This window comes from Mustelus asterias, unplaced genomic scaffold (genome assembly GCF_964213995.1).
Source record: "Mustelus asterias unplaced genomic scaffold, sMusAst1.hap1.1 HAP1_SCAFFOLD_195, whole genome shotgun sequence".
NCBI classification, from domain to species: domain Eukaryota; kingdom Metazoa; phylum Chordata; class Chondrichthyes; order Carcharhiniformes; family Triakidae; genus Mustelus; species Mustelus asterias.
In genome coordinates this window covers 305,286-330,835 of record NW_027590188.1, presented here as the reverse complement: position 1 = coordinate 330,835, position 25,550 = coordinate 305,286, and the positions used below count along the sequence as shown (strand labels likewise).

Below are 25,550 nucleotides of genomic sequence, written 5' to 3'. Positions count from 1 at the left end.
TCAGCTGCTCAGAGGCACTGGGAACCTCTTCAAATGTAAACTGCAGCTTCTCAAATTCTCCATCCATCCACCTCACCCTCCCTCTATCCATCCACCTCACCCTCCCTCTATCCACCTCACCCTCCCCGCATCCATCTCACCCACCCCGCATCCATCTCACCCACCCCGCAACCATCTCACCCTCCCCGCATCCATCTCACCCTCCCTGCATCCATCTCACCCTCCCTCTATCCATCTCACCCTCCCTGCATCCATCTCACCCTCCCTGCATCCAACTCACGCACCCTGCATCCATCTCACGCACCCTACATCTATCTCACTCTCCCTGCATCTATCTCACTCTCCTTCCCTCTCTCCATCCATCCCTCTCCTACAAGAACCATTCATTCAGCACAGCATCTTCCCGCACATTCCCCCAGTCTGTATTCCAGCCTTTAGCAAATCCACTCAGCTCCCAGATACTTTACACCATTAGATATTACAATTCAAACATTATCATCTGTCCAATTTAATATTTATCCAAGGCGGGCACAGACAAAGGAAATTTGGCATGCCCACTCCGACTCTCAGCAACTTTTACAAATGCACCATAGAAAGCATTTACTCGTTGTCTCACTTTATGGCTCCTGCTCTACGTCTGAGGTTGCGTTCCAACAGACTCAATAACAGCTTCTTCCCAGCTGCCGTCAGACTTTTGAATGGACCTATCTTGCATTAGTATACCCTCGTGCATTGCTACACCCGAGCTATCACTGTAACACTACATTTTGCACTCTCTCCTTTCCTTCTCTATGAATGTTATGCTCTGCCTGTCCTGCGTGCAAGAAACAATACTTTACACTCTATATTAATACATGTGACAGTAATAAATCAAATCAAAAGATAAATCATCAATTAAAATCCCAGCAGATGAGAAAGCGACTGGAAGCTGCATCTGAATCTCCTGTTGTTCGGCCAACCATGACTGACCAATCTGGGACATTGACATGTAATAAATGACTTTATCAGCTGAGTTTTATTTGTTAACCTCAAGGTCTTTGCCATATTGAGAAATTAAAATAATTTGTGCCACCAAAATGAGGGATGTACTGTTGAAGCTTTATAAGGCTCTGGTCAGACTACCTTTGGAGTATTGTGAGCAAATTTGGGTCTATATTAAGGAAAGAATGTGCTGGCCCTGGAGAAAGTCCAGAAGAAGTTCACAAGAATGATCCTGGGAATGAAAAGCTGGACGTTGGAGGAGCGTTTGAGGTCTCTGGGTCTGTACTCGGAGTTTAGAAAGATGAGCGGGTCCTCATTGAAACTTACAGAATACTGAAAGGCCTGGATAGAGTGGACGTGAGGAATCTGCTTCCATTTGTAGGAGAGACTATGATCCGAGGGCAAAGCCTCAGAATTAAAGGACGACCGTTTTGCACCGAGATGAGGAGGACTTTCTTCAGCCAGAGGGTCGTGAATCTGTGCAATTCATTGCCATAGAAGGCTGTGCATGGCCAGTTCATTAAGTGTATTTAAGACAGAGATAGATACGTTCTTGATTGGTCAGGGGATCAACCGTTATGGGGAAAAGACAGGAGAATGGGATTGGAAACTCATCAGCCGTGATGAAATGGTGGAGTAGACTTGATGAGCAGAATAGCTGAATTCTGCTCCTGTATCGTATGGTCTATTCAGTTTCACGCTCACTGTTAGCTACAGTATTTACACTAGTCCCCCGCTCTTTATTAGCTTGTGTACACTTTAGTTTCAGCACTTCAATGGTTCCCAATTAAAATTTGGCGAATTAACCAAATAACATGTGATTTAAAATGACTAGTTAGGCAGATGATAAAATTAGGAATATCCATTACAATTACAGAGCAGCAGCATTAACCCTTTCTCTTCCAAGACTCAATAACACAGATCATGTCACAAACTGAGCAGTATTCAGTTAAAACTAGCACAGACCAGACAACACAATAAAGTTAGTATAAATTGCAATAATAGATGTTATGAATAGTTTGTTCTGAAGAAATGATATTAATTTGAAAGTGACTAATTCAGTCTTTGAAGAATTTCCCCGATTCAATGTGATGCTTTTAATGGTGTAGAATATCTACCCACTTTTCAGCACCGGCATCTGCAACTGTAGATGGATGAAAAACAACAATCTGACAAACACCAGGTAATATCTGTCATGGTAAAATAAACAGTTTGATAAATAATGGGAATATCTGACATCATGCATCTGTCCTGAGATCTCTGGGATAATCCAAAATAAATCATACATTCAGAAATTAAATAAAGCTGAGGTGAGTGTGCAGGAACAGAGTGAAATTGTGAGTTCTAGCTTTCTGTGCTGCAGCTCTGCTTCTGCTCAGTGAGATATAAGGAACAAGGAAAGAGGAAACTGCATTTCTGAGGCTCCGATCCTGTGCAATGCTGCGCCAGTGTTCCTTTTTTTGCTTTCGGTCTAGGGATGTCGGTTTCAGAAGAAATGTTATCACTTTTGTCCAACTTAAATTTAATTTGGCTACAGGGTGCTGAGAATTCATTAACCGCTGTAATGCATGGGTTTGTGGTTTGTGGTGTGTGTTTCTGTGGGTGTATGGCTGCGTGTTGTGTGTATTTAAGAGAGATTCTGTGTTTCTCTCTCTGTAAGTCTCTCTGTGTCTCAGTACGTGGGTAAGAGTGTGGAAGTGTCTGGGTTTGTACGTGTGTGTTTGTGAGAGTGTGTATCTCTGTGCCCGTGAGCATGTGTGCGAGTTTGTCAGTGTGTGAATGAGTGTGTGGGTGTCAGTTTGTGTCTGTGTGTATGTGTCTGGAGGGATGTGTGTAGGATGCACAGATGCGTGGATGTGTATGATTATGTGTCTGTATGTCTGTGTGTCAGTTTCCATGATTGTGCCTCTCTGTGTGTTGCTCTGTGTGTCTCTCTGTGTGAGTGTGTGTGTGAGATTATGCTTGTGATTGCGCATTTTTGTGTGGGAATGTTAGAGTCTCTGTGTGATTGAGGTTATAGATCTGAAACACATTCCACCTCTGGATTGGAATCACTTTAACCTACCTGTGCATTCGGGATTTTAACAGTTCCAGAAATAATTGAAGTAACATTTACCGTGTGTGTGTGTTGTGGGTTAAGGAAATGCCACCCTGCTTCACCAGAGTCAACACTGAAACTGTCCCAGATAAATATGTGACAACTTTGGTTGAGGTTGATAATTGGCAGGGTAAACGGGGGGCGAGAGTGGAATGAGAGCATTTGGATTCCAATGGAGCTGCTCTCTGTATCACCGAAATCTGTGGAATTGGAAAGCAAGAGCTGCAAAAGGGGAATAGTTTGTTTGGAAATTATTTACAGTTCGAGCACGGACAAAATGTGATTAAAGGTTGTAATTGTGTCTCAAAATGTTTGTATTTCCAATTTTCAAAGTAGATTGAGACAATTATCTGGGAAACATGATAAAACATTAAAAAACTGATCCACTGTGTAAGATTAAACACTGACAATGTCTGACACAGGAATTACAGAGTGCAGCAGAGTTTACCCACTCCCATTCTGAATGGGATTAGTGTCTGATAACTGCACCAAATGTACACATTACAGTCTGAGATCATCCCCAACGACAACCTCCAGACAATATTTCCCAGAGGGAATGGGGGAACAGAGTTCATGTACAGTGTCTGGTGATAAAAGGGTTAGTTCACCAGCCGGCGTTCCTGCTGCAAACTCCAATCCCTGTCAATATTGTTCAATATTCACGCTGCAGGAACCGGTTCCCAGATGCAGACATGGGACTTACTGAACTTGTCTGAGGCTCACAGAGAGCAGCGCCTGCAGTAGCTGTGAGCCACCAGCAGATGGTGGCATTGTGTCACTTTAATCACCAGACAGTGAAAGAGGTTTTGAGGAGAGGCTGGTGGAGCCTTTAATTCATTCACAGAGACAGAGAGGAAACTCTGACAAGATTGACCAATCTGCCCCCTGCTGGGTACTGTCAGAATCACACACACACTGTTCTCTCTCTGGAGAATGATCTCTGCTGCTCCATTTTGAAAGGAGGTTGAAGACTCTGTTGCTGAGAACACTGACAACACATTGCTGCTTAAACAATGGTTGTCATGATGTGGAGATGCCGGCGTTGGACTGGGGTAAACACAGTAAGAAGTTTAACAACACCAGGTTAAAGTCCAACAGGTTTATTTGGTAGCAAAAGCCACACAAGCTTTCGAAGCTCTAAGCCCCCGAAGATGACTCGCCTGAAGAAGGGGCTTAGAGCTTCGAAAGCTTGTGTGGCTTTTGCTACCAAATAAACCTGTTGGACTTTAACCTGGTGTTTCTAAACAATGGTTTGCAGCAATCTTTCCTTCAATGTGGAGACTAAAACTACAACAGTTTTCCAGCTGGGAAACCAGGTAAGCAGGGAAATCAGTGCCAGGCTGGAGGGGCTGATGGAATAGGGAGGGAGAGGGGCAGGAATGAAGGGTTTGGAAGGAGCTGTCGAAGATCTTCACAATTCAGGATTTCACTGTAACCGGTGGAGCAGCAATGTTTATAGATTGAAATGTTCACACTTTCACACTCAGTCCCCGTCTGGATTCCTGCAGCGACTCCAAATGTCTCTCTCCATTTGGACTGAACTGATTCCACTGCAGCCTGAAACAGATTAAAGATGAAACAGGAAATAAACAGATTGAACAACAGAGTAAATAACAGGAGACTGGAGTTAATGGGACAAACCTTCTGGTCTCTGGATCGCCAGAGACCAGACACACATCCGAAGATGAGCATCGGGACCCTGTGGATGTCCTGACGCACTGATCTACCTGGGAATTGTCCCAGAGGTATTAACTACTATTGGGGAACTCCCCTGCTGCAGTTAAGAGTCAGATACTTGGGACAGATCCACAAAGTTTACCTGGATAGTTACTCAGGTAATGTTAGACAGCTCACCACCTGGGCTAATACCTGAATAGCACACCCGAGTCCCCCAATCACTTCCCACTGATCCCCATACTCCACCTCCCACAATCTGACTAGACCCACTCATAGAGTCTCAGAGGTTTACAGCATGGAAACAGGCCCAACTTGTCCATGCCACCTTTTTTAAAAAAAACCTGAAACTAATCTCAATTACCCGCATTTGGCCCATATCCCTCTATACCCATCGTACCCATGTAACTAGCTAAATGCTTTTTGAAAGATAAAATTGTACCCGCCTCTACTACTGCCTCTGGCAGCTTGTTCCAGACACTCACCACCCTCTGTGTGAAAGAATTGTCCCTCTGGACACTTTTGTATCTCTCCCCTCTCAACTTAAACCTTTGCCCTCTAGTTTTAGACTCCCCTACCTTTGGGAAAAGATATCAACCAACCAGCTGATCTAAGCCCCTCATTATTTTATAGACCTCAAAAGGTCACCCCTCAGCCTCCGACGCTCCAACGAAAAAAGTCCCAATCTATTAGCCTCTCCTTATAACTCAATCCATCAAGTCCCAATAGCATTCTAGTAAATCTTTTCTGCACTCTTTCTAGTTTAATAATATCCTTTCGATAATAGGGTGACCAGAATTGCACACACAGTATTCCAAGTGCACCATTTTGTATCTCTCCCCTCTCATTTCATACATTAACAGTCACAGTCAGAGCATCTAATCAGTGTCCATGGACACATCGACTGCACTTCCCTCATCTACCTTCTTGGTTACCCCTTCAAAAAACTCAATCAAATTTGTGAACATGATTTTCCACTCACAAAGCCACACTGACTGTCCCTAATCAGTTCTTGCATCTCTAAATGCCTGTAGATCCTGTCCCTCAAAATGCCTTCCAACAATTTACTCACCACAGATGTGAGGCTCACTGGCCTGTAGTTCCCAGGCTTTTCCCTGCAGCCCTTTTTAAACAAAGGCACAACATTTGCCACCCTCCAATCTTCAGGCAGCTCACCCGTGACTATCAATGATTTAAATATCTCGGCTCGGGGACCCGCAATTTCCTCCCTAGCCTCCCACAACGTCCTGGGATATACCTCATCAGGTCCCGCAGATTTATCGACTTTGATGCGCTTTGAAACTTCCAGCACCTCCTTCTCTGTAATATGTACACTCCTCAAGACATCAATATTTATTTCCCCAAGTTCCTGTAACATCCATGCTTTTCTCAACAGTAAATACTGATGAGAAATATTCATTTAGGATCTCACCCATCTCTTGTGGATCCACACATAGATTGCCTTGTTGATCCTAAAGAGGCCCTATCCTTTCCCGAGTTACTCTTTTGCCCTTTATTTGTAGAAGCTGTTTGGATTCTCCTTTGCCTTATCTGCCAAAACAATTTTGTGTCCCCTTTCTGCCCTCCCGATTTCTCTCTTAACTCTACTCCTACACCCCCTGTACTCTTCAAGAGATTCACTTGATCCCAGCTGCCTATGCACGTCATGTACCTCTTTCTTCTTCTTGACCAGGGCCTCAATATCCCGAGTCATCCAGAGTTCCCAACTTCTGCCAGCCTTGCCCTTCACTCTGAGAGGAATGTGTTTACCCTGAACCCTGGTTAACACACTTTTGAAAGCATGTCACTTACCAGACGTCCCTCTTCCTTCCCACAGACTCCCCCAATTAACTTTTGTAAGTTCCTGCCTGATACCATCAAAATTGCCCTTGTCCCAATTTAGAATATTAACTTTTGGGACAGACCTATAATTCTCCATAGGTATCTTAAAACTAATAGAATTATGGTCACTGGTCCCAAAGTGATCCCTCACAAACACTTCTGTCACCTGCCCTTCCTTATTTCCCAAGAGGAGGTCAAGTTTTGCCCCCTCTCTAGTCGGGCCATCCACATACTGAGTGAGAAATTCCTCCTGAATACACTCAACAAATTTCTCTCCATCCAACCCTCTAATACTATGGCTGTCCCAGTCAATGTTGGGAAAATTAAAATCTCTGACTATTACCGCCCTATTTTTCTTGGAGCTATCTGTCATCTCCTTACATATTTGCTCCTCAATTTCCCGCTGACTATTTGGGGGCCGATAGTATAACCCTATCAAAGTGATTTCCCCCTTCTTATTTCTCAGTTCTACCCATATAGACTCAGTGGCCGAACCCTCGGATATTTCCCCTCTCAGTACGGCCGTGATGCTTTCCCTAATCAAAAGTGCAACTCCCCCTCCTCTCTTACCTCCTGTTCTATCTTTCCAATAGCACCTGTACCCTGGAACATTGAGCTGCCAGTCCTGTCCCTCCCTTAGCCATGTTTCAGTAATTGCTATAATATCCCAGTCCCACGTACCCATCAATGCCCTGAGTTCATCTGCCTTGCCCGTCAGGCCTCTTGCATTGAAATAAATGCAGTTTAATCTGGACTTCCCTTGCCCTCTGTCTTGCTTTTGCCTGCTCTGTCTGGTACTAGGATTACTGACACTGCCTTTACGAATTAATGTGCTCTCTTTAACTTCTGAAACATGGCTAAGGGGGGGATAGGACTGGCAGCTTAATGTTCCAGGGTACAGATGCTATCGGAAAGATAGAACAGGAGGTAAGAGAGGAGGGGGAGTTGCACTTTTGATGAGGGAAAGCATCACGGCCGTACTGAGAGGGGATATATCTGAGCGTTCGGCCACTGAGTCTATATGGGTCGAACTGAGAAATAAGAGGGAAATCACTTTGATAGGGTTATACTATCGGCCCCCAAATAGACAGCGGGAAATTGAGGAGCAAATATGTAAGGAGATTACAGGTAGCTCCAAGAAAAATAGCGTGGTAATAGTGCTGTCCTCAAACTTCTCTTCTGTCTCCCTACTGCTTTGGATCCCTCCCCTCTGCCAAACTAGTTTAAACACTCCCGAGCTGCTTGAGTAAATCTCCCCGCCAGGATGTTAGTCCCCCTCCAGTTCAAATGTAACCCATCCCTCTTGAACAGATCAGCCCTTCCCCAGAAAAGATTCCAATGATCCAAAAATCTAAATCCCTGCCCCCTGCACCAGCTCTCAAGCCAGGCATTCATCTGCCTAATCCTCCTATTCCTACTCTCACTAGCACGTGGTACCGGTAGTAGTCCTGAAATTACTACCTTCGAGGTTCTGCACGTTAGCCTTCTGCCTAACTCTCTGTATTCACATTTCAGGACCTCATCCCTTTTCCTACCTATGTCGTTGGTACCAATATGTACAACGGCCTCCGGTTGCTCCCCCTCCCCCTTAAGAATGTCCTGCAATCGCTCAGAGACGTCCTTGACCCTGGCACCAGGGAGGCAACACACCATCCTGGAGTCTCGATTGCAGCCACAGAAACGCCTGTCTGTGCCTCTAACTAGCGAGTCCCCTATTACTACTGCTCGCTTGCTCTTTGCCCGACCCTGTCCCACAGCAGAACCAGCTGTGGTGTCACAGGCCTGGCTGCTGCTGGTATCTCCCCCTGACAGGCTATCACTCCCGTAAATCATCTCTCCCTCCCCTCCAGCCCGACTACCTCCCACTAGCCCTTGAACAAATCTGACTAAACCTCCCAACTTGGCCTCATCCGTCCCAACCTCTCCTGACCTGACATAGAAACATGGAAGATAGGAGCAGGAGGCCATTTGGCCCTTCGAACCTGCTCCACCATCCATCACAATCATGGCTGATCGTCCAACTCAAAAGCCTAATCCTGCTTTCTCCCCATAACCTTTGATCCTGTTCGCCCCAAGTGCTATATGCAGCCGCCTCTTGAATATGTTCGTGACTATATCTCTGACTTAAACTGATTATTCAAGAACCAACCCCAACCCACTACTCTCCAAAGCTATTAACCAATCCCAACCCCCGACCACGCAACCACATCTGACTAGACACCCAACATTACCAACTCCCAGCCACCATCCAAACTGCTGATTAACCCTCCAACCCAACACAATACAACTCGACCACCCTCCCGACACCCAGAACTAATCCTTGAACCTCTCCCCAGCTCCCTGACTAACCATTCATCCAGCGACACACCAACCCATTCACTCCCACAATCAACTAACACTTATGGAGCTCCCCGGGGTCTGTGCTGTAAATAAGGTGTGCTCGCTCTACCGCGACTCCACTCTGCTCTGATGGAGATCGCCGGGGTCACTGTGCTGTAAATAGGGTGTGTGCTCTCTCTTCCCCAACTCTGCTCTGATGGATCTCCTTGGAATCAGTGTGCTGTAAATAGGGTGTGTGCTCTCTCTTCCCCGACTCTTGTCTGCTCTGATGGAGCTCCCAGGGTCGCAGTGGTGAAGATCCTGGGAGAAATATGCAGCAGTTTCAGGTTGGGAAATTTTTTAAACATACCGGCAATCTGCTTACCATTGCTGCTGTTTGGAAGGTTCAGGCCCATTTATATTTTAAATCCATTTATATTTTAATTGTTGCACTAAAAATTAACACAAACACTCACGAGATCTCCTCCAGACTCCTGCAGGTCAGTATGAGGTGGCGGAGAGCAGGGACAGATTGATCTGAGAAGGAGTTTGATTCCAGGTACAGAATCCTCAGTGACTGTTTTGTACTGAGAGCGGAGACGAGATCCTCAGCACAAGAATCTGTGAGAGCGTTACGTCTGAGACTGGAGATCAGAGAGAGGAATAACAGGAATCAGGCTCAATCCCCAGTGTTTTAAATAATTCTGTTAATGACAATAATAATGTATTGTATCAGACATTCCAAAAACACACCCTGCATTTCTGTAGAATGAGGAAATACTCAATGCTGAAAATGAAATATAAATAAACTGGAAATGCTCAGCAGGTTAGCTAAGTATTTGTGAAGAGAGAAACAGGGGGAAAGCTTGAACTTCCATTGGAACTGGGAATGGGCAGTGAATTGACAGGTTTGAAGTGACAGCGGTGGGTGGCTGGGGAAGAAACAAAGAAAGGACAAACTGGAATTACAGGAGTGATTAAATGATAAAAGTGATGATGGGACAGGACCATAATCACAGGATCCCCATGTCCTTACTCGGAGTGGCTCGGGAGGGACATGGGATGGTCAGTGGTTTGTGAATGCAGTTTGTGGTGAGATTGAAGATAATGGCTGTGATTTTACCAGAAGCTCTGAAGTCCCAGCATGGGGATTGGAAATGGGTGGTGTGTCCGTGTGGGCAGGATAGGCAGAGTTATGAAGGTGATATTGTCAGAGGCGGACAATTAACGGCTGGCAGGCAGGGGGAGGTGCCCACTGAGGCAGCCTGGGCACGGGGCAGTCCCGGTTCAGGCAATGCTGGCACCATCTCCAAAGGCAGCCAGCAGGACTTTCAAACACAGCAGCTCTGGAGGGAGCAGCAAGGGAGCTCTGCTTACTGAATGAAGGACTGAAATGTCAGAAAGCAGAGCACGGCTTGCGCCCCCCTTGCGCACCCCCCCCCCCCCCCCTCACCTCCCCCTCCCTAGAGGGGCTCCTCCCGGCTGCTCAGGCTCAGAGGGAGGTCCTGTTCCCTCAGGATGGGAGGAGATTATCCCATCGGTACAAGCCAGTCTGGATGGAGATTGCTGGGAGGTGAGCAGGTTTCAGACACGTGGTTACAGAGTGGAAAAGGATCAATGTCCTGATGTGTTCTGCCACAGTGAGTGCAGCACAGCCTGATTTGTGAATAAGGATGAGAGTGAAATTGCAGAAAGAACATCTCCACCCAGACACTGGCAATGCAAAGGACTTGCAGAATCTCACTGGCTGTCCTGTCTGGAGACAATACACATCTCTGTAACCTGTGCTTAATGCTCCCTTCTCTCACATTATCTGTCTCTTTAAGACCTGGCTGGCTGTAGAGATTCGCATTCTAATCAGTATTCTGTAACTTGATTTTGTGTCTCTGTGTCCTGTCTGAGAGCAGATTTGAGAACAAAATACCTAGGAGCAGCAGAAGGTCATTCAGCCCCTCGAGCACACTCCATCCCGGCTGATCTAATTATAGTCTCAACTCTTCTCCCCGTAACCCTTGATTCGCTTCTCAATCCAAAACCATTCTTAACTCAGCCTTGAATATATTCAATGATTCTGCCGCCACTAGTCTCCAGGGAAGAGAATTCCACTGACCAGCCACCATCTAAAAAAAAAAAATTCTCCTCACCTCAGTCTTAAGGGACTGACAATTACATTTTAAAATCTGTCCCCTTGTTCTGGTCTCTCTTACAAGAAGAAACAGCCTCTCAGCAACCACCCTGTCTCATCCCCTCAATGCGATCACCTTTTAATCTTCTGAACTTTCATAGATATTGCTCCAATCTGCTCAAATTTCCCTCGTGAAATAAACCTCTCCATCCCAGGAATCAGCCGAGTGAACTTTCTCTGAACTGGTTCCAATACAATTCTATCCTTTTTTAAGTAAAGAGCTCAACACTGTACACATTACTCCAGTTGTGGAGCCTCCCTGAGCCTCTCCACATCCCCTTGAAACATCTTTGCATCCTCCTCACAATTCAGATTTCCACCTGGTTTTCCCATTATTCGCAAATTTGGAAATATTATATTTGATCCCCACATCCATATCATTCATGTAGATTCAGAATAGCTGAGACCCAAACACTGATCCCTGCCGTACTCCCACTAGTTAGAGGCTGTCAACCCAAAAGTAACCCATTCATTCCAACTCCTTGTTTCTGTCCATTGATCAGTTCTCAATCCATGCTGGTATATTCCTCCCAATCCCAGGTGCTCCAATTTTATTGAATAACCTCTTGTGTGTGAATCACGCAACTATAGAATCCCTAGTGTAGGAATCGTCATTCGGCCCATCGAGACACACTGACAGAGTAACTTACCAAGGTCCGCTCCCCATAAACTCACTAATTTACTGGGGCTAATCTACCTAACCTACATATCTTGGGACACTAAGGGCAATTTTACCATGGCCAATCCATCTACCATCCATATCTCTGGAGTGTGGGAGGAAACCGGAGCACCCAGAGGAAACACAGGCAGACACGGGGAGAATGTAGAAACTCCACACAGTCACCCAAGGCTGGAATTGAACCCGGGCCCCTGGCTGTGATGCAACAATGTTAACCACTGTGTCACCGTGCCAGCCTTTCATAAATCCATGTTGGCCCTGTCTAATCCTGCCATTAATATCGAAGTGTTCTGTTATCACTTCCTGTATTATAGATTATTATAGGATTTCCATACTATCAATGTCAGACTAATCAGCAGTTGCCCAGGTTCCCGTAACCCCACATATTTACGCCACTAATCCACCTAAACTACACATCTTGGACACTAACGGACAATTTAGCATGGCCAATCCACCCAACCTACACAGTTTATTTGGACTGTGGGAGGAAACAGGAGCAGCCGAAGGAAACCCACACAGACATGGAGAGAACGTGAAAACTCCACAGACAGTCGTCCAAAGCTGGAATGAATCCGGGTCCCTGACGCTGTGAGGCAGCAGTGCCAACCCCGGTGCCACATCTTCACTTAATCTAATACACTCCTTGAATTAGCAACGGCTGGAACACTTCTGCTGCTCTTCTCCAAATGAAAGGAATCTATTTTTGTTGGAAACGCCACACATTTGCACATCACCATGTCTAAAACAGCTTGTTGTGTGATTGGCACTGGAACGTGCTTCTCCAGGAAATTGCTCGAATACATTGTGTGAACCAATCTTCTATTCAACTTTTGACAATCTGAGTGATTTATACAGTAAATGGAAGAAGCCACAGGAGCACTGACCTACAGAGGGATCTGTGTGTACCAGTCTACAGATCCCTGAAAGTAGCAACACAGGTGGATGAGGTGGTCAAGAAGGCAGACAACATGCTTGTCTTCATCGACCGGGGCATCGAGTGTAAAAGTTACAAAGAACAAAACAGCACAGGAACAGGATTTGTGGGACTGACATCCCATTGCTCAGGGATCAGAGAGAGAAGCAACAGGAGTCAGAGGAAAAGCAGTTTTCCTGATTCATAACTGACGCCAATAGTAATGGGCAGTGTTTTTTATATAAATACCAGTGGTGAAATTATGTTGTTGAATATTCAGTTATTATAAACACAATCTCACACAGTCTGCTACTTACTCCAGTTCCTGTATTTTACAGTCCGGATTCCTCAGAGCCACAGACAGCAGTTTCACTCCGGAATCTCCCAGTTTATTGACACCCAGATACAGATCTATCAGTGAGCGGTTTGTACTGAGAGCAGAGGCCAGGTCCTCGGCACAAGAATCTGTGATATCATTCTCATTCAGACTGGAGATCAGAGAGAGAAAAATAACAGGAATCAGAGTAAATCCACAGTGTTTTTAAGAATAAGATCATTAACAATAATAATGTACAGCGCGGGACATTCACGAAACACAACTTCAGTTGATACAGAAGACAAAATTCTATTGATGCTATAAATCTGAAATATGAATAAAATATGTGGAAAATCTCAGCAGGACAGGCAGCATCTGTGAAGAAACAGATTTAGTTTCAGTTCAATTAGCTAAAATTAAAACTTGGGAGTAGCAGTGAATTAAATTGTTTGAAGTGACAGGGAGCTGGGGATGGGCGGGTGACAAGAACAAAATGGAAGTGCCGGAGTGATTAAATGACAAAAAGGATGATGGTGAAAGGGAAGAGCTCAGGATTCCCATGTCCTTACCCTGAGTCACAGGGAGGGACATGGGATGGTCAGTGGCTCAGGAATGGAGTGTGTGGTGGGGTTGATGATGAGAGAGAAACCTTTTTCACGATGCCAGTGGCACGGGTCTGGAATGTACAGTCTGGAAGTGTGGTGGAGGCAGGCTGATTCGAGGCATCACAGAGGGCAGTCGATGAACAATCGAATGAAACAATGTGCAAAGATACGAGGAGAAGGCAGTAGAATGAGACAAATTCCTAATCCTAGTTTGGTGAGCCGGTGCAGACACATTTCGTCTCGTGGTGCTCCGCAATAATTCTGTGAAGATAATGGTTGGAAATGTATGGAGATTTTAACTGGAAGCTGGTGATGTTGCAGTGTCGACAGGGTGAGGTAATTTAGCCAGTGTCCACAAAGGGCCATTGGTATCTCTCTCAGGTAGAATCACAGAATTGTTACAGAGCAGAAGGAGACCATTCGGCCCATGCTCTCTGCACCGACTCTCTGAATGAGCAATTTACTAAGTGTCATTGCCCCAAATTTTCCCCGTAACCCTGCACAATCTTCCTTTTCAGATAATAATCCAATTCCCTTTGGAAATTTTCAACTGAACGTGTCTCCACCACACTCCCAGACAGTGAACTCCAGCCCTTAACCACTCGCTGCAGGGGGAGTCCCGGTTCAGGCAATGCTGGCACGGGCAGCACTTTGATAGGCAGCAGCTCTGGAGAGACCAGTGAGGAAGATCTGGTTAAGAACACAGGGCTGGAATGGGAGGAGAAAGGTTAAACTCAATTCAATGATGCACTTGGCAACACTTGGTACTCTTCCCCAAGGCGACGCGAGTCTGGAGCAAATTTCTGTTCTCTCAGGACTGGACAGTATCTGCCACATCAATCCAAGTATATCGGGATGGAGATTACTGGAGACCTGAGTAGGCGTGGGTTATATGGTTGCATGAGGCAAAAGGATGAATAACTTGCCAAGTTCTGACAAGGTGGTGAAGCATTTTATAGCATATAATCTGAGGCATATGGGGTCGAATGAGAATGAAAGTGAAATGGTAGAAAGGCCATTCCCCACACAGACACAGGCAACGCCCAGAAAGCAGCATCGACTGTCAGAGACATGTCAGCCTCTCTCTGCAGGGTTCTAGTTAGTCAGATAACTCTAGCACTGTGAGAATGGGATGGTCACAGGCAAGAGGCTTTCCCTGCGTAGACATGATGGTCAGACAGGTTCTCACCAGCATAGGCTTGTGTCTTTGATGGGAGAGTAACAATGGAACTTTATGTGCCTGTAGAAGAGAGCACGAAACGTCAGGAAATGAACTACAAATGGTGGCAGTGTCCAGATGCTGCCATCCTTACACAGAGAAGCAGCTGCACTGGAGCTGGGAGAACAGCAGATAGTGTGGGAAATCGCTGATTGCGATACTGGTTATGGAGCTGGTTGTGTGGTCGAATGGACACAGGAGACTCTCTGGTGCCTGCAACACATAGAGCTTGTGTGCCCATCACTGGTCACATGGAACTAGCTGAAGGACGTGTTGCAATGTACATTTTGTCACAAACTATGTCTTGAAGAAATATACTGAATATTGAAGGATATTGAATTTGATGATCAGCCATGAACAAAATGAATGGTGGTGCAGGCTCGAAGGGCCGAATGGCCAACTCCGGCTTCTAGACCATAAGACCATAAGACATAGGAGCGGAAGTAAGGCCATTCGGCCCATCGAGTCCACTCCACCATTCAATCATGGTTGATTTCAACTCCATTTACCCGCTCTCTCCCCATAGCCCTTAATTCCTCGAGAAATCAAGAATTTATCAATTTCTGTCTTGAAGACGCTCAACTTCTCGGCCTCCACAGCCCTCTGTGGCAATGAATTCCACAGACCCACCACTCTCTGGCTGAAGAAATTTCTCCTCATCTCTGTTCTAAAGTGACTCCCTTTTATTCTAAGGCTGTGCCCCCGCGTCCTAGTCTCCCCTGTTAATGGAAACAACTTCCCTACGTCCATCCTATCTAAGCCGTTCATTATCTTGTAAGTTTCTATCAGATCTCCCCTCAACCTCCTAAACTCCAATGAATATAATCCCACGATCCTCAGACGTTCATCGTATGTCAGGCCTACCATTCCTGGGATCATCCGTGTGAATCTCCACTGGACCCGCTCCAGTGCCAGTATGTCCTTCCTGAGGTGTGGGGCCCAAAATTGCTCACAGTACTCCAAATGCGGCCTAACCAGTGCTTTATAAAGCCTCAGAAGTACATCCCTGCTTTTGTATTCCAAGCCTCTTGAGATAAATGACAACATTACATTTGCTTTCTTAATTACGGACTCAACCTGCAAGTTTACCTTTAGAGAATCCTGGACTAGGACTCCCAAGTCCCTTTGCACTTTAGCATTATGAATTTTGTCACCGTTTAGAAAATAGTCCATGCCTCTATTCTTTTTTCCAAAGTGTACGACCTCGCACTTGCCCACGTTGAATTTCATCAGCCACTTCTTGGACCACTCTCCGAAACTGTCTAAATCTTTCTGCAGCCTCCCCACCTCCTCAATACTACCTGCCCCTCCACCTATCTTTGTATCATCGGCAAACTTGGCCAGAATGCTCCCAGTCCCGTCATCTAGATCGTTAATATATAAGGAGAACAGCTGTGGCCCCAACACTGAACCCTGCGGGACACCACTTGTCACCGGTTGCCATTCTGAGAAAGAACCTTTTATCCCAACTCTCTGCCTTCTGTCTGACATGTTTCTTTGCAGGTTATGTTGTTGGCACCGTGCTATCTGTAGCCGGTTTCCTTTATTGTTACTGAAGCAGTATAATTGACATCATGTTGATTTTAATCTGAACTAATGCAGTGTTCTGTTGTTTCAGTGTTCCCCTGGGATGGCAGAGTAGAGCTTGATTGCGGGTGATTGACAGGTTATGTCATGTGACTGAGGGACAGCTATTTTTCACAGAACATTCTAGTTTCAATTCTGCTTTGAGAAGCTGCTTGAAGTGAAGACAAACAGCAGTGCTGTTTCCCTCTCTGAAGTTGGAGTTTTTGCTGTTTAAGTGTTGCTGTGTTGGAAGCTGTCAGAGACTGGGGTTACCTCTCTGCGGTTGGACTGTTCGGAGGCTACATCCTTCTCTGAAAACAATTGTCTGTTGGCTCTCCGCAAGTGGGAAAAAGCTGGAAATCGGCAACACGTGAGCATTCTTGTTTTTGTGCTAACTAATGTTGGAGAAGGGTGTATGTCTGTGGGTATTGCTTTATATTGGAACAACAGAGATAGCTAGCTGTTAAGAGTTGTACTGTGTCATATTTAAGTCTTGCAATTGGTAAAGGTTATGCTAATTCTTGTTGTTATATTCTAACTGCATTCTTAAATAAACTGTGTTTGATAAAAGCATCCTAGTGGGTCACTTGATTCATACCTGGAGTGAAACACCTCATGCTCATCAATGCCAAAACCAAATGTAAAACCAAGGGTCCAGGCTAACCTCACAAAACACCTTGGAGTTTCTGGTCTGCATCTTAACAATTGCCTCCATTCACTCTTTACTCTTCCTCACAAATCAAGGGCTGTGTGACTGGGTGACGTGTGTCCCCCTGTAAGCATGTGAACGGGTCCTCAGAGTCACCGTCACATTGTTCCCCTACACCCAGGGCACAGAAATCAATGTGATTGACATTCCACTGCATTGGGATCAGAGAGAGAGAAATCACAGGAATCAGTGAAAATTCAGGTTCTGGTTCATAACTTCCAACCCCTGGGCCTTTATAGAGGTTTTCAGCACAGAAAGAGGCCCTTCGGCCCATCGTGTCTGTGTCAGCCATCAAGCAGCAATCTATTTTAACCCATTTCCAGCACTTGCTCCATAGCCTTGTCTGCTGCGGCATTTCAAGTGCTTGTCTGATGCTTCTTAAATGTTGCGAGTGTTCCTGACTCCACCGCCCTTTCAGACAGTGAGATCCAGATTCCCACCACCCTCTGGGTGAAAAAACTTTTCCACAGAACCATAGAATCCCCACTGTGCAGAAGGTGCCCAATTGCACTATCAACTCTGCACTGACTCTCCGAAAAAGCCAGGCCCACACAACTGCTTATCACTGGACATTTACCATGGCAAATCCACCGAAACTACACATCTTGGGACACTAGGGGACAATTTAGCATGGTCGATCCACCTAACCTACACATCTTCCTCGGATGGTGATGGCTAACACGAGGGGACATAGCTTTAAATTGAGGGGTGAGAGATATAGGACAGATGTTAGAGGTAGGTTCTTTACTCAGAGAGTAGTAAGGGCGTGGAATGCCCTGCCTGCAGCAGTAGTGGACTCGTCAACATTAAGAGCATTCAAATGGTTATTGGATAAACATATGGATGATATTGGAATAGTGTAGATTAGAGGGGCTTTAGATTGGTTTCACTGGTAGGCGCAACATCGAGGGCCGAAGGGCCTGTACTGCGCTGTAATGTTCTATGTTCTACCTTTGGATTGTGGGAGAAACCAGAGTACCCAATGGAAACCCGCACACACAGGGAGAACATGCACACTCCACAGGCAGTCACCCAAGGCCGGAATTGAACAAAGGTCCCCGAGGTTGTGAGGCAGCAATGCTAACCACTCTGCCATCTTCAATTCTCCTCTGAAACTCCTGCCCATTGCCTTAAATATGCCCCTGGCTCTTGACCCCTAAAACGAAGGAGAAAGGTTTCTTTCTATAAACCTATGTATGTCCCTCTTAATTTGATACAACTCCACAAGGTAGTGCCCCAGCCTTCCCTGTCTGAGTAAAACATCAGGAACATTGGCATACAGAGGGATCTGTGCGTATGTGTCCACTGATCCCTGAAATTGGCAACATGGGTGGATAACCTGGTCAACAAGACATGCAGCATGCTTGCTTCATCGGACAGCGCATCGAGAATAAAAGTTGGCAAGTTATGTTACAGCTGTATTAAAGTTTAGTTAGGCCACATATGGAATATTGCTTGCAGTTCTGTTCACCACACTACCAGAAGGATGTGGATGCTTTGCAGAGGTGCAAAGAAGATTTACAAGGAGGGGGAAAGTTTAGAGGAGACGTGCGGGGAAAGTTTTCACAGGGGTGGTGGGTGCCTCGAATGCACAGACGGAAGCAGGCATGTTCCCAACGTTCAAGGTTTATCTTGATAGAAACATGAACGGGAGACAAACAGAGGAATAGAAACTGTGTATGGACAGTCAAGTACTGGGTCTGAATAAGGATTAGGAGTCGTCGCAGGCTTGGTGGGCCGCAGGGACTGTTACTGTGTTGTATGCTTCTTTTTCTTTGAAGATCAGAATCACCCATGATTATTGCAGAATGCTTTTCCAAGACCCCATTATTTTTCCATATAGTATCGGAGATTGTGACTATCGAAATGGCAGATGGAATTTAATCCAGATAAATGCGAAGTGATGCATTTTGGAAGAACTAATGTAGGGGGGAGTTATACAATAAGTGGCAGAGTCATCAAGAGTATAGAAACACAGAGGGACCTGGGTGTGCAAGTCCACAAATCCTCGAAGGTGGCAACACAGGTGGAGAAGGTGGTGAAGAAGGCATATGGTATGCTTGCCTTTATAGGACGGGGTATAGAGTATAAAAGCTGGAGTCTGATGATGCAGCTGTATAGAACGCTGGTTAGTCCACATTTGGAGTACTGCGTCCAGTTCTGGTCGCCGCACTACCAGAAGGACGTGGAGGCTTTAGAGAGAGTGCAGATAAGGTTTACGAGGATGTTGCCTGGTATGGAGGGTCTTAGCTATGAGGAGAGATTGAGTAAACTGGGTTTGTTCTCTCTGGAAAGACGGAGAATGAGGGGAGACCTAATAGAGGTGTACAAAATTATGAAGGGTATAGATAGGGTGAACAGTGGGAAGCTTTTTCCTAGGTCGGAGGTGACAATCGCGAGAGGTCACGGGCTCAAGGTATAACTCAGATATCAGACGGACGTTTTTTACAGAGAGCGTGGTGGGGGCCTGGAATGCGCTGCCAAGTAGGGTGGTGGAGGCAGACACGCTGGCATCGTTTAAGACTTACCTGGATAGTCACATGAGCAGTCTGGGAATGGAGGGATACAAACGAATGGTCTAGTTGCACCAATGAGCGGCACAGGCTTGGAGGGCCGAAGGGCCTGTTTCCTGTGCTGTACTGTTCTTTGTGAGGAGACTATAAATGATTCCCACATGTGACCTCTAAAATTTGCGAATTCTTATCTCTACCCAAACTGATTCTGCATCTTGATCATTTGAACGAAGTTCATCTCTCTCTACTATACTGTCATCTGTTACGAACAGGGAGAGACCCCACCATCATGTTCTGTCATCCATTGACTGCCATCTATTCCCTCTCCCCTTCTCACAAATCAATGAATGCTGTATCCAGAAAGAGCTGTGCAGCTATGAGGAGGAGGAGCGGACCTCAGAGTGAACCACAACATTATTCCCCCGCACCCTCAACACAAACATTTGTGGCACTGACATCCCATTCCTTCGGATCAGACAAAGAAATATCACAAGTCAGTTTCAAGGCAGTTTTCCTTATTCATAACTGACGCCAATAGTAACGGGCAGTCTTTTTTATACAAATACCAGCGATGAAATTATATTGTTGAATATTCAGTGATTATAAACACAATCTCACACAGACTGCTACTTACTGCAGTGTCTGTATTTTACAGTCCGGATACCTCAGAGCCACAGACAGCAGTTTCACTCCTGAATCTCCCAGTTTATTGTAACCCAGATTCAGATCTATCAGTGAGCGGTTTGTACTGAGAGCAGAGGCCAGGTCCTCGGCACAAGAATCGGTCAGAGTGTTATCACAGAGACTGGAGATCAGAGAGAGAAGAATAACAGGAATCAGGGTAAATCCACAGTGTTTTTAAGAATATCATTAACAATAATAATGTACAGCGCGGGACATTCAAGAAACACAACTTCAGTTCACACAGAAGGCAAAATTCTATTGATGCTGTGAATCTGAAATATGAATATGTTGGAAACTCTCATCAGGTCAGGCAATATCTGTGAAGATAGAAACAGATTTAGTTTCAGTTCAATTAGCTAAAATTAGAAATTGCAGTGAATTAAATTGTTTCAAGTGACAGGGAGCTGGGGATGGGCGGGTGACAAGGAAAGAACAAAATGGAAGTGCCAGACTGATTAAATGACAAAAAAGATGGTGAAAGGGAAGAGCACAGGATTCCCATGTCCTTACCCTGAGTCACAGGGAGGGACATGGGATGGTCAGTGGCTCAGGAATGGAGTGTGTGGTGGGGTTAAAGATGATGAGAGAGAAACCTTTCTCACACTGCCAGTGGTTCGGGTCTGGAATTCACAGCCGGGAAGTGTGGTGGAGGTCGGCTGCATCGAAACAGTCAAAAAGGAAGGAGATGATTATTTGAATATAAAGAATGAGCGAGGATACGAGAAAAACGCTGGAGAATGACTCAAATTCCTAATGCTAATTTGGTGAGCTGGTGCAGACACGATGGGCCAAATGGCCTCATTGTGCACCGTAAGAATTCTGTGGAGATAATGGTTGTAAATGTACAGATATTTCAGCTGGAAGTTGGTGATGTTGCAGTGTGGACAGTGTTAGTAGCCATCGCCCTCAATGAAACGTTAATATTTCTCACCAAAAGAGAGAGACAATTTGTTACATGTAGCTTCAGGGACACAACTTAGTAAACGTGGGGCAATGGGAGGAGATGGGACTCCTTGAACCCCAGAGCCGGTACGAAGACCAAACCCTCAACATTAGCGTCATTCTACATCACACTCTAAACACCAAACCAAATGAACTAACCAACTCCACACTATCGCCAGAACCAGCACATTAATATCTGACAGATTTGGGGAATTCACCCACTCAGGCAGAAGCACAGAATTGTTACAGAGCAGAAGGAGGCCATTCGGCCCATTGTGTCTGCACTGACTCTCTGAATGAGCAACTCACTAAGTGTCATTCCCCCACCTTCCCACAAAACCCTGTGCATTCCAGAGCTGAACCACTGGCTGCAGGGGAAGGCCCCATTCAGGCAGAGCTGGCACCAGATTTAAAGATGTGGAGATGCCGGCGTTGGACTGGGGTAAGCACAGTAAGAAGTCTCACAACACCAGGTTAAAGTCCAACAGGTTTATTTGGTAGCAAATACCATAAGCTTTCGGAGCACTGCTCCTTCATCAGATGGAGTGGAAATGTGCTCTCAAATAGTGCACAGAGACACAGAAATCAAGTTACAGAATACTGATTAGAATGCGAATCCCTACAGCCAGCCAGGCCTTAAAGGTGCAGACAATGTGGGTGGAGGGAGCATTAAACACAGGTTAAAGAGATGTGTATTGTCTCCAGACAGAACAGCTAGTGAGATTCTGCAAGTCCAGGAGGCAAGCTGTGGGGGTTACTGATAATGTGACATAAATCCAACATCCTGGTTTAGGCCGTCCTTATGTGTGCGGAACATGGCTATCAGTCTCTGCTCAGCGACTCTGCGCTGTCGTGTGTCGTGAAGGGGGCCTTGGAGAACGCTTACCTGAAGATCCAAGGCTGAATGCCCGTGAATGCCCCCACAGGAAGAGAACAGTCTTACCTGGTGATTGTTGAGCGGTGTTCATTCATCCGTTGTCGCAGCGTCTGCATGGTCTCCCCAATGTACCATGCCTCGGGACATCCTTTCCTGCAGCGTATCAGGTAGACAACGTTGTCCGAGTTGCAAGAGTATGTACCGTGTACCTGGTGGATGGTGTTCTCACGTGAGATGATGGCATCTGTGTCGATGATCCGGCACGTCTTGCAGAGGTTGCTGTGGCAGGGTTGTGTGGTGTCATGGTCACTGTTCTCCTGAAGGCTGGGTAGTTTGCTGCGGACAATGGTCTGTTTGAGGTTGTGCGGTTGTTTGAAGGCAAGAAGTGGGGGTGTGGGGATGGCCTTGGCGAGATGTTCGTCTCCATCAATGACATGTTGAAGGGTGCGGAGGTGATGCCGTAGCTTCTCCGCTCCGGGGAAGTACTGGACGACGAAGGGTACTCTGTCCACCATGTCCCGTGTTTGTCTTCTGAGGAGGATCTGCTCGGTTGAGGAGGATCGCAAGAGACACCTCCAGACGCTGAAAGATGCCCTCACAAGAACAGGATATGGCGCACGACTCATCGATCAACAGTTGCAACGCGCCACAGCGAAAAACCGCACCGACCTCCTCAGAAGAAAAACACGGGACACAGTGGACAGAGTACCCTTCGTCGTCCAGTACTTCCCCGGAGCGGAGAAGCTACATGGCACCTACTCTTGCAACTCGGCCAACATTGTCTACCTGATACGCTGCAGGAAAGGATGTCCCGAGGCATGGTACACCAGGCAAGACTGTTCTCTTCCTGTGGGGGAGCACCTCAGCAGTCACGGGCATTCAGCCTTGGATCCTTCTAATGGAAATCCTTCACCATATTACTGGGTCTTTAACAGTTCACTGGGAATGTGAGATGGGAAATACAGCACTGAATCAGGTCAATACAATTCCAATACCTTTGTTTCATGTCGTGACGGCTCCAGGGAAATTATAAAACATTCACAGAAACAGCAACAGTGCTGGAGATGGTGGAAGATTTATGACACTGAATGGCTGTGAGATTTAAGGTTCATGGAAAACATGTCTGCATTACTGAATCTCCATCCTCCCTGACACATATCCCATGTCCCTGGCCTGTGGTCCATGGGGTTCCTCATCACGAAGCATCTGGTCAACATTGTATTGCATCACACTTTCTTCAAAGCTTTTCCACTCTAACTCCAGGTTGTATCGCACACAACACCTGGACATTTGAGACCCTCGCTGAGTATATTGAATAGTTCCACCAGATCTATCTTTAGAATTCCTCTGGCCTGTGCAATGGTCACAAAATTTGTACCGTTGCAGCTGTTTTTTTCTCTCTTCTGTGACTGAGTTTGGGTTACACACAGGCACAATTAACCATCCCTACAGTGGGTAGCGCTGGTCTATATTAATCCTTTCATGGGATGATGGTATCACTGGGAATGCAACACTTGCAGCCCATCCCCAATTGCCCTTGAGAAGGAGGTGGTGAGCCATCTTCTTAAATTCTGCAGAGCATCTGGTACAAAACCGCTAGGAAGGGACATCCGGGATTATGATCCCACATCAGTGATGGAAAAGCAATATATTCCAAGTCAGAATGGTGTGTGGTTTGGAAAGAAATCTGAAGCTGGTTGGTGTCCCATCCTTCTGATATCCTTGGCCATCTCGTCGATGGATAGTGCCTGTTTGGATGATGCTGGCTCAGGAACCTTGGTGAGCTGCTACATTCCACCTTGTATGTGGTAAAATACTGCCACTGTGCGTCAGTGGTAGAGACAGCCAATGTTCAGTTTGGTGAATGGCCAGCTGATCCAGTGGGCTCCTTTTCCATGGATGAGCTTCTTCAGTGTTTTTGAAGCTGCAGACAATCCAGCAAGATGAGCGGATTCCATCACACTGCTGACTTTTGCCTTGGAGATGGTGGGCAAAAATTTGGGAGACAGGAGGCGAGTTCCTCGTCTCCGAATTCCCAGACTGTGATCCACCCTTGGAGCCATAGTGTTTACAGTTCAGTGTCTGTTCAATGGTCCCAGTGCGCCCCCACCACTCAGGATGTTGATGTCGAGGATTCAGTGATGGTGCTGCCATTCAATGTAAAGGGAATTATGGTTAGATTCCCGTCTGTTGGAGATGGTCCTTGCCTGGCATTTGTGCAGTGAAACATTACTTGCCATTTATCAGGTTAAGCCTGAACGTTCTTCAGACCTTAAGACGCCAGCTCTGTCGAAGAGTCATCCAGATTCGAAGGGTTAGTTGATCTCTCTCCACAGAAGCTGTCAGACATGCTGAGCCTTTCCAGCATTTTCCGTTTTGTTCAGGTCTTGCTGTTTATGGACATTGACTGCTTCAGTCTCTGAGGAATTGTGAACAGTACTGAGCATTGTGCAATCATTAGTGAGCATCCTCACTTCTGACATTATAATGGAAGGCAGGACATTGATAAAGCAATTGAAGGTGGTTGGGATTTGGACATCACCCTCAGGAACTCCTGCAGTGATGTTCATGAGGCACTGGAAGGATGACACTTTTCTGACGCTCAAGAGCAGACTGATGGAGCAGCAATTCATCAGATTGGATTTGCCCTGTTTTTTTCCACATTGTCCGGTAGATCCAGTGTTGTAGCTGTACTGGAACAGCTTGGCCAGGGGAATGGCTAGTTATGGAGCACAATTCTTCAGTACCATTGCTGGGGTACAGCCAGGCTGACAGAGTTTGCAGTATGCAGCGCCTTCAGTCATTTCCTTACGTCACATACAGTGAAGCAAATTGTCATCTGTAATGTTGGGGACCTCAGGAGGAGGCCGAGATTAAATATTCTACTCAGCACTTCTGGCTGAAGTTGGCACTGATGCTCTGGGTTCCCTCATCAGTAATGAGGGGATTCTTGTAGCATATTTATAGAATCATAGAATTCCCACAGTGTAGAAGGAGGCCCTTTGGCCCATCGAGTCTTCACCAATTCTTTGAAAGAATATCATATCCAGGCCCTATCTCTGTAACTCCACATATATGGCCCACTAATCCCCGTAACCTACACACCCTGAGATACCAAGGGACAACTTAGCATAGCCAATCAACCGAACCTGCACATCTTTGGACTGTGGGAGAAAATTGGAGCACCCAGAGGAAACCCACACAGACACTGGGAGAACGTGCAAACTCTACACATAAAGTCACCCAAGGCCGGAATTGAACCCTGGTCCCTGGCGCTGTGAGGCAGCAGTGCTAACCACTGTGCCACCGTGTCGCCTAATGTAACCGGCATGTCCAACATTTTGTGGCATGTCTAACACTATTTATGACTGGATATGGCAAGACAGCAGATCTCTGATCTGATCCATTGGTTTTGGTGTGATTGAGCT

General features: G+C 46.1%; 1 protein-coding gene across 6 annotated transcripts in view; it reads right to left on the bottom strand.

Annotated features, from left to right (window-relative positions):
* Positions 1-495: 495 nt before the first annotated feature.
* The window catches only part of LOC144485489 (NACHT, LRR and PYD domains-containing protein 3-like), an 85,952-nt gene continuing 60,897 nt past the window's right edge, over positions 496-25,550 (bottom strand). For all 6 annotated transcript variants that reach the window (XM_078203625.1, XM_078203627.1, XM_078203624.1 and 3 more), the window contains 4 exons: positions 20,254-20,424; positions 13,009-13,179; positions 9,391-9,558; positions 496-4,636 (listed from right to left, as the gene is read on the bottom strand). In XM_078203625.1, coding sequence (XP_078059751.1) covers positions 4,549-4,636; positions 9,391-9,558; positions 13,009-13,179; positions 20,254-20,424 — 598 coding nt within the window. In that variant the 3' untranslated portion in view covers positions 496-4,548. The remainder of the gene's footprint in view (positions 4,637-9,390; positions 9,559-13,008; positions 13,180-20,253; positions 20,425-25,550) is intronic.